General features: G+C 40.6%; 1 protein-coding gene across 1 annotated transcript; it reads left to right on the top strand.

Moving 5' to 3' along the window:
* The first annotated feature begins 1,811 nt into the window (after window positions 1–1,811).
* LOC119738159 (scavenger receptor cysteine-rich domain-containing group B protein-like) lies at window positions 1,812–4,341 on the top strand. Its single transcript, XM_038212904.1, has 3 exons — window positions 1,812–2,127; window positions 3,299–3,607; window positions 4,126–4,341. Exons 1-3 carry the CDS (start codon window positions 1,812–1,814, stop codon window positions 4,149–4,151), a joined length of 651 nt encoding a protein of 216 aa, XP_038068832.1. The 3' UTR covers window positions 4,152–4,341.
* The last annotated feature ends 5,498 nt before the right edge of the window (window positions 4,342–9,839 follow it).

The following is a 9,839-nucleotide window of genomic DNA, read 5'->3' as shown; positions in this document are numbered from 1 at the left end:
TTCTAGTGTGTTTTATTTACATGAAATGGGCGTGGAAGACCAATATCTTAGCTTTATTACACGTACCGAATAATATTGGTAAGATATAATATGCAACTGCATCTATATACACTGTGATAAACTGTTGGGGAGCATCGCCATCGTCGTCTTCCCCTGCAGCGCAAACATTATTTGGCACCCCCCCCCCCCCACCGGCGCCTCCCTCCTCCCCCGGATCGACGCCAGTGGTATCAAGGCGAATACATTGTTCATTATGTTTTCTTCACGTCGCGTACATTTCAGACTTGGAAACTGAAGTGACATAAGAATTATAAAAAATTGAACATAATTTCTGGAGTAAAAATTTCTAGAGTGAAACTTATATCAAGTGACATGTTTTAATTGTCACAAGCAACTCTGAATCAGATCATCATTCACATCACCCAAGGTGTTTACAGGCATGTAATTGGAGTTTCATGTTAAAATGTTAAAAGGCGCCAAAAACATGAACATCTTCCTATATCGGCGCAGCTCTTACGCAAAGAAGCCCGACGTACGTATAAGGAATATTTGAGCTGCCTGATGTTGCGTTGGTGGTGATATTGTAAATCGTTATATTTTTTTTCCAGTTGAATGGGAACAGTGGTAGTGGACAACCTGTGAATGTGACGTTCCCCGTGGTACTGATGGCAAGATTCCTCCGCATACTTCCACTCACATGGAGTAGCTCTGTTTATTATTTCCTGAGGTTCGAAGTGCTCGGTTGTCGAGGTAATACAAATGTGCCCATCTAAACAATCTAAGTCACCGTAGAAAGGCAATGATACTGCTAGTCACTTTGGTGTTTTTTTATGGTTAGATCAGTTTAGAGATCTAGGCTTATTCCAACGCTGTAAGAACCAAATGCGGGCACTGACTTGAGTTTCATATTGTGATGAAAAATTATTAGAACCCGGAGGAAGTTGTATTAATACAAGTCATATCTATAATTATGTTGAACTCATACTGATGTAACAGTGATTCCGATGCAGGCCGAATGATCAAGTTGGTATCTGACTGTTTTAATTTTATTTTAGGTCTACACTATAAAAAGTGCGGTGTAAATTGAACACCGGTGGTCCTATGAAGATACCACCGGTGTTAAATCTAGCACCACTATTTTTGCAATGTGGGTTGCTTTGACCCTCATAAAACCTGTGTCAGTAGGCTATCAAGGTTATGAATGTTGGAGGGTTGTGAGTTGGGAGTTGGGATGATGTTATTGTCGGCTGATATCACTTGCTGGGTGTGTTTATTCGTTTCTTTTCCGATTGATGACTCGTGTTGGTCCAGCTCTGTTGCATTCTGACAGTGCCCAGTATAAATCATACATGAAACGATGGGTTTGGATCACAAATTGGATAATGACCTTCATATTGCAAATTGAGTGGGGGATTTGAGTTAAGTTGCCTTTAATAAACAAAGACAAAGGAATTATCATTATTGTCAGACAACAGTCATCAATGGAAGGGGGAATACGTCTGGTTAGGCGAATTGAGCCATGAAACGGCACCCCGCGATAGGGAAAGAATTTAAAGGAATGATATGCATTTGCACACTCATCTTTTGCGTGTTTTGCGTTCAAATTATAGATACGATTATTGAGGCTGGTCGTATCACTCACAAACATTCGGCCAAGAAGTGAATCTCATGAAAGAGTGTCAATCTTACAAGACTAATTATTATTGAGAGTTAGGCCTACGTTTGATTGTTGTTTAAAATCGGAACGCACAGTTCATTCAAGAACTAATTTTGAAAGGAAATAATTCTCGATCTCAACAGTCACTAGCGGCATGATTCGATTGATTGGCGGTGATGACAAATGGAGCGGCAAAGTGGAAATCTACCGCCATGATGCTTGGGGTGCAGTCTGCGATAGCAGTTGGGATATGAAGGACGCCACCACCGTTTGTCATCAGTTCGGCTTCATCGAGGCTCTGGAGGCTAAAACGGGGTTGTCCAGCCGAGAGAGTGACCGGCCGATCGTGATGAATCGAGTCGCCTGTACTGGAACTGAACGACGGCTGGCTGACTGTCCGTTTGTCTGTACCGGCTCTCAGCAATGCAGCAGCTCAACTGTAGCAGGAGTCGTTTGTAAACCAAGACCTGGTAAGAAATACTCCGCCCTCTTTAGTTTCCGTGACATGTCATTCACATCCGACTTTGTGTCTTATACCTCAGCTTATTACACAAGTGAATTTTGTGTTATCAAATCATCTCCAGGTATTTATGATATTTCAGCGTTCTCTGAAGATAAAAGTCACATAAGGAGGTACGCAACCCTGAAACACATTCTTCAAACAAAAGCACTTCCCTAATGAGTATAGGAAAAATATACTGATGAAATCAATGAAAAATCTGAAACAATTATTGTTATCTCTTACAGCCACGAAATAGGCATTCAAAAATAGGAATTCAAAACCTTACTTGTGCCTCCCAATACTGATTATTTGGACCATATTTCTTTTAAGGTTGAGTTCCCCTTGCTCTTCAACATATCATTTTTTTTCCTATTTATAAATTTACAACTACGTCCATTTTGGACGTCTGCAACCCTCTGAAGAAGAAAAAAATGATTTGGGCACAAACAAACCCACTTTGCGAGCAGACTGGCTCCCGGTCCGTACATTATCGATACTAATAAGCCTCTGTGCTACTAATGACGGCACACTTTGTTTACATGTGCAATTTCCTATGGAGCCAGTGGGGGCCCACGGTCCACTAAGAACCATAGAAAAGCACACATATAAACAAAGTATAACGTCATTAGTACAGAGGCTTATTGTGGGGCGGGGACCAGCCTACCTGCGAGAATAGAATTATTGTCTGGAAGCAAATAATTCGAAACTGTAAAGTAATAATGATTCAACAACTAAACAGGCTGATTTTTCGCTCAATGTCTCATTCAAAAGTGAATAACTTTCGTATATCTATAGAAAAAAGCAATAACTTAGAAAATGAATCTGTTTTTCTGGAAAAAAAACTCGTAAATAGCACGGGGAACGATTCTTGAATATAGGCCCACTTGATGTCCTCAGTAGGCCTATGGGTTCTTTGGGGCACTGTCACTGACAGACAGGTAATTTGATTTTGGTCGGTACGTGACATATTTTTACCAGCCTGTATTTCCAGCTGAAGAGGGGATTGGGAGGTCTACTAACCATGAGGGCGGGCTACCTATCCATCCCTTTTTCATAACACCACTCCACAGTGTAGGCGTCAGACTGTAACTCGTCTTGCTTTCTAAATTGAAATGATGTCTTTATTGTGAAATGATCAGATGAGCTTCGGTTGGTCGGCGGATCTCGCACCAGCGGCCGAGTGGAGATATACCGTGGCGGCAGCTGGGGCACCATCTGTGATTCCAATTGGAACGAGACTGATGCGGGGATTGTCTGCCGCCAGCTCGGTTTCTCAGACGCACTGGAGGCCAAGTCCGCTGCCCACTTCGGGCAGGGTAGCGGACCCGTCCATATGGATGGCGTTGCGTGCGAAGGATCCGAAGAGAAAATTACCGACTGCCCTTCCTACTGCTGGGAGGAGACAAGTTGTAGCCACTCTCACGATGCTGGAGTGATCTGTAGTGACGGTAAGCATATAATGAGGGCAGTGCAACGAATCCTATACCACATCTTCAAGGATTCAAATCATCATTGAAAATACTTCGCGTATTCCTATCATTAGAAAGATGGATTTGTTCTGGCGTCATGCAAGAACGAGTGCTCCATTCAATTTGATAGTAACGATTTTTATTGTGCAATCGTATACCTTGATTTAAATGATAAAAAGCTGAAATAGTACAATGTGTTGAAACTATTAGTTGCCTAGCAATAATCGGTTGATACCTTAATCAATATTTGCAAGGGTTTCTCGCATGAAAGTATGTCCCGATTCTAATATTCGCATATGTCTGCGAATCTGATGATCGTTCGGAGAGAATATTGTATTGACTTCGGTGTAAAGACGGTCTCTTGATTGTATAGAGCCAGGTTTCTGTTTAGATTTTATTCAGAACACATTTTTTTTTAATGAAAACTGTTTTGTTTTGAGTTTTCTTCAACAACCTAAGATGCAAACTTTTTGTTCTGCGCTTTTGTATTACTGCAGGAGACACCGTAACAACCAACAAGTGACGAAAGCTAAACCGCTCAAGCAACCAGGAAGGATAGGACACCAACTATATTATTATACACACTAATCTCCTTTTTTTTAAAGGGACAATTAATATTTGTTTCATGGTATTTTGGACCATTCAAAGCGCCCATCGTAATTGCTGGTCGAATTCTTCTATACTCACGCGACTGGCCTGGGCCTATAACCCGCGCATGCTGTAAAGTCAATATACGGAGAGTGGTACCTCGCTTCTCTTGGCATTGTAGTATATTACTGACTGGGTAATCTACGGCACCAGTCTATGTTAACAGTGCATGTCGGTTAGATGTAGTTTTGAATGAGAGTTCTTCTTGTCAATGTATATTTTTGTGCAGCATTATGTAATACACATAAGATGGCATGCAACAATCATGGGGGCTTTATTTGTTTCATATACAAAATGATACTAAGAAAACACCACAAGACCACCCCCCCCCAAACCCCCCCCCCCCCCCCAAATATGCGAACAGGAGTTGAATCGATAATCATTACATTATTGGACTCCATCAATTTGGATAGTCGATTCATATAAATACATTCAAATAAATTTGGAGAACGAAAAAGATAAAGTTCAGTTGATAAGCAGTGAGGGTAAAAATGTTGGACTCTCTTTTACTTTGATACACCGATAAACTGTAATTTTGTTATTTCAGGCAAGTTAACAATGTTGCGTATAATGCGTAGAATAGGCCTACTTGAAGGTGAACAAACTTTGCCAAATACGTTGAATTAATTTCATGATTTGTGTCATGCAAAATGTTCGGCGGAATATTATTTAAAAATAAACGTGCGTGTTTTGCTTGGGATGACGCTTAATTTTGTTCCTATAAATGTACATAGAGCTACACACAAGAAAGCACTTGAAACCTATATCATTATCAAACCTAATTAATTTTGCATTTGAGCCACGTATAATGTTAGCCATTAGAATAAACCCTGAATTTTATCTGGGGATAATACTTATTAGATTTCTCATATATTTAAATCAGCACACAAGAAAGCACTTATTGTAGCAATTTGTAGACCTACATTATTATCATGCTGCAAAAATAAAAAGGAAAAGAAAAACAATTTTATCTTGCAACTCAAAATGTGGTCCTCGTAATAAAGGGTTCATGAGATGAATTTTTCTTAGGCACACATTTTGTGTAACTTTCTACTCCTCTTCAATGTATGGAAACTACTTGTACGATCCCTTTTTGGTTAAATTTTTATTGAAAAGTGCACTTTAAACATTTATGATTGTCCATACTTTTCCGGACAACCGAGGGCTTTGTTTCACTTTGATGTTAATTTAGGAAGACACTGTTCAGTTAAGGCGTTTTCTGCTCAAATCGTGAACTCAAAAATGTGCTCATTAAAAACGTTTGTGACCGAGAAACGTTTACTTGCTTTAATGCCATGTAGTCGACAAAGAAAAGAACAATTTCGAAGCAAATCGTGATAAATTCTGACAACTGTTGATGCTGACATAGCTGTAACATGGAGGTTTCTGCTTGAATTGACATCACACTTTTGCTCATGAATATGGAAATTCGCATGAGCATAAAAAACAAAATGGTACCAAAATAGCCTTAAAAATCGCAAAACGATAATTGAAAATAAAGTTAAATGGGACACCAATGTGCATTTTCAAGGATTGCATTAAAGCAACGCCCTGGTACAGACAAAATCCGAGCACGCTAACAACTATCACGACGGCCCCTTTCAATGGCGAGGCATTGTGCTAGCTATTGTTCAGATAATTCGGCACGAGGCATGCAGTTGTTTTGTGCAATAGCTTGCGTAATGGTTTCTCCATTAAAGGGGGCCTCGAGAGTGTATACGGTGATCAGGTGCGCCAGGATTCGTCCAAAAAAATCAGCAGGATAAACTTTGCACAAAATCGGGCAGAGGGTTGCCTAACGGCGCATTTGAACGAACTTCTCAGTCTTTCTCGGATTTCATCAAAAACCATACTTAGCGTCACTGCCATATCCATCAACATGTTCGTCAGCGCAGGAGCAGCGATTTCTTGTCAAACTGGGAGTAGGGGAGGGGGAGGCGGGGGGGGGGGGCAGGAGGACAATCAGAAAGACATTCCAGGTCGCAATTTTGAGTGGTTGAGAGGATTTCCGTCATCGTAGGTCAAGACGTTTCGAGGTCATACCATTAGAATCAGCTAAGCTATTCGTAGCAAGCGTTTTTTTTTACACGGTGGGTCGCTGGCCCGCTGGCCCAACGCGCAACCCGGTAGGCCGACCAGGAGAGGATGGAGTAATAGCGGTATGGTTTTATACTTCCGAGGTAGCCTTCTACTAGGCTGTTATTCAACCAAGGCTGACGAGCACCACCCGCACGGGTTTCGAATCAGAGTTTTCCGTCTATTAGGAGGGTTGCCTTACTGAAACCTGCCTTCCAAATATTACTGCAGTGTCACTGCCAAATGTTTGATAAATTGTCCAGACAATTTCAAAGATCAGTCTTTCGGATGAACGTCTTGAACATGAATGTTAGTTACATGAAGGCTCGTCATACATGAGGGTAAATAGAGCCAGAAAGCCAGTGAGAAAACATATCCGTCACAACTGCAGGAAACGATGTTTTGGGGTCTGCTCACAAGTCAGACGCCTCATAGGTCTGACGCCTCATAGCTCCGACAAAATTGCATCCCCCAACCAAATAAAGGCCCATAAGTCCGACGCCTCATAGCTCCGACGCCTCGCACGCTTCGTTTTTCCGACGTCAGACTTATAAGGCATCGGACTTATGATACGGCCCCGATGTTTTAACCAGGACTTGTTTTCGGCTCCGCCTCCCTTTACGTGAGCAATTTGGTGCATTGGTACTCCACACAACTATGTCACTACCAGATGTTGATATATTGCCCAGAAAATGTCAAAGGTTAAGTCTGTTTTGGATGAACGTCTTGAACATGCATGTTCGTTGCAGGATCGTCATACATAAGGGTAACTATGAGCCAGTGTCAAAGCACACGCGTCACTTCCAATGTTCACCCATGTTGGCCCATAGTTGGTCCCGCCCAGTTCTCGGTAGTCGAGTCTTGCGAATCGGGCGCTTTCTATATCGGGTCTTCGGTCATTCACCCGTTGTCGCGTTTGAGACATCGATAAATAAAACCTATAGACACTACAATAGTACGCTATATTATAGTGATAAGCGTACGCCACGCCAAGCTTGTCTTGGTTATATATATATATGCCCGGCCGGCCGTTGTTGTATTACAAAAAACACTTCATTCGAACTGACCAATCAAACCTTTAGTCCAGACTTCGAACTGAAATAACTTCACGATTTAGTAAAGTCGACGGCTCCGTCCGAGGCATCGGCACCAAATTCGTGTCGATGCAATTAAAGTACAAAACACTGTACAAATCAAGCTAGGGTAAACTGGTATAGGTCCTAACTCTAAAAGCCTGCTGTCACCAACGGCGTCAATTTCTGCTTAATCTTCTTGACTGTATACTGTACACAACGCCCAGTTGGACTATCTCGGTATATACAGTGGTTAATATGGCATGTGAGCGAACTGCTTTTCGGGGTGGGGGGGGGGTATGACTGCAACCAAATAATTTTGCAGTGTCACTGCCAGATGTTTAATGTATTGCCAAGAACATTTCAAATTAAGGTATGTTTGGGATCAACATCTTGAACAGGCTTGCAGGCTCGTCATGACTGAGGGTAATGTCTGCCAAAACATGAATGTTTAAGGGGGAAGTTGTAATCGGCTCCGGCCTAGGTCCCTGCATGCGTGGGCAATTTGAGGCATTGGTCTGTACACCAATGTCACTACCAGATGTCTGATGTGTTGCCAAGCTAATGTCACGGTCTGGGCATTAAAGATATACACGGCACGCATAAGTGACATTTATTCACATAAAAAATGTCGTGAAATACATTGCATCCCCACAGGATGAAACTTCACACTTCATCGACTTCGCATAATGTGTTTACTTTCTTAGAGTTTAGGCACTCTATTGAAGATGGTCACTGAGAGTATCTACTGACAGGAACGTCGAGTTTATACCTCTGCTTCTTTTCAGAACTATTCTCTTAGTTGAGAAATTCCCACATGGTGTTTCCGCAAACCTTTCATTCATTATTATGCACCATGCAAAGCCTCAAGTCTTACCTAAATTCATTCCGATATATCTCTAAATAATTAAGAAATATCTTGAAATTATTTAAAGATACCTCAAAATCATTGCAAGATATCTTAAGATGCGTTATGATATCTCGAAATCAATTTCAGGATATTTTAAAATCAATTTCAATGTATTCCTTTAGAGTTGGTATATACGTGCTTTTTCAAAATTTCGATTTCCTTTTCCGAACGAAATTTAAAGGAATATAAATGTCCTGTAACAAATAAATTTGTTTCTTTCTTTTTGCAGGCCTTTATGCAGTTTAAAAAGTGGTGTGTACATGACTGTGTGTGTTGGTGCGTTTGTTTATGGTGTAAATCGAGGACACACACACGTGCAACATCATCGGTACATCAAGGTCAGAAACCGAATCGAGGACTCTTTGGAAAACGTGTACAAAACCAATGAGAGCTGTTGCGAAAAATGTAGTATATACAAAGGAAAAGGGAAGAGGAACAAAAGAAAATCCTCGATTTACACCATAAACAAATGGGTGCGTATGTGCCGTGTATACACACATATTACATTTAGGTCCTGGCTTCAAAACGAATTAGGAGCGTCCCGCTCTTAATTAAAAAGTTGAAATTAATTAATTGATTACTTGTCGTGGGCCGATTTTTTTCGTGCGATATCTCGTTGGAAAGCTCACGACTAATGTAATGCCATATTTATCAATTCAATTTGAAAAAAACTTTATTTCAAGGTGCCACACCCAAAAAAGCACGAATGCACCAAACTTAAATGCATACAGAGATATCTTGAAATGGTTTCTGCTTCCGACACGGTGATATTGCAAGCACTGTCGGGCATTTGGTGAACACAGAAATAAATCGGGATGTCTTGAAATGAATTCAGGACCTACTTGAAATGGATTTCAACATAACTTGAAATGGATTGAAATTGATTTCGAGATATCTTGTAATGAATCAAGAAATATTTTGAAACCGTTTGAAAATATCTTGAAATCGATTTCAAGATATCTCGAAATATTCACCAAGAATTTTTTGAAATTGCCACACAATGTTTAGACATGATACGTTATTGGAGATGTCTTGAAATAACTGGGGATATCTTGAAATGATTGGAGAGTATCTTGAAATAACCAAATTCTCATAAGCCACCGCTTAAACCTGATTTAATGTCACTTTTGCGCGCCATAAAGTTCCTTGAACATTTTAGCCGCTAGCTCGCCTTAATTTGCGAGGTTTATCCAAATGACAAGAACACATGCGTCACAAGGCCTTGGGAAGAGAAGTTGAATTCCAATGTTCACCCATTTTGGCTTTGCCATATTTGGTACCGCTTACTTCCCTGCCGAACATGTTTGGATTCTATTGCGCTTTTTTTGTAATTGTATAAACACATTGATACGATTCATTACTAATTCATCAAAACATTTTTTTAGAAGGTTTATTTCAGTTTCAACATAATCGGTTTCATTAAACTGAAACTTAGGAAAGCATTATTAAAAGTGGAATGCATTCAATGGGTCTAGTTTTCAAGTGAAATTCCACTGTATGACCA

This window comes from Patiria miniata, unplaced genomic scaffold, assembly GCF_015706575.1.
Source record: "Patiria miniata isolate m_02_andy unplaced genomic scaffold, ASM1570657v1 HiC_scaffold_3, whole genome shotgun sequence".
Classification (NCBI taxonomy): Eukaryota; Metazoa; Echinodermata; class Asteroidea; order Valvatida; family Asterinidae; genus Patiria; species Patiria miniata.
This window is presented reverse-complemented; position numbering and strand designations above follow the sequence as displayed.

What these genes read in the sequence shown, in the direction of transcription:
- LOC119738159 (XM_038212904.1), top strand. Translation starts at nt 1,812, where the DNA reads ATGATTCGATTGATTGGCGGTGATGACAAATGGAGCGGCAAAGTGGAA. An exon ending in CGTTTGTAAACCAAGACCTG is followed by an intron (nt 2,128 to 3,298) that starts GTAAGAAATACT and finishes TGAAATGATCAG; the next exon opens with ATGAGCTTCGGTTGGTCGGC. An exon ending in TGGAGTGATCTGTAGTGACG is followed by an intron (nt 3,608 to 4,125) that starts GTAAGCATATAA and finishes GTATTACTGCAG; the next exon opens with GAGACACCGTAACAACCAAC.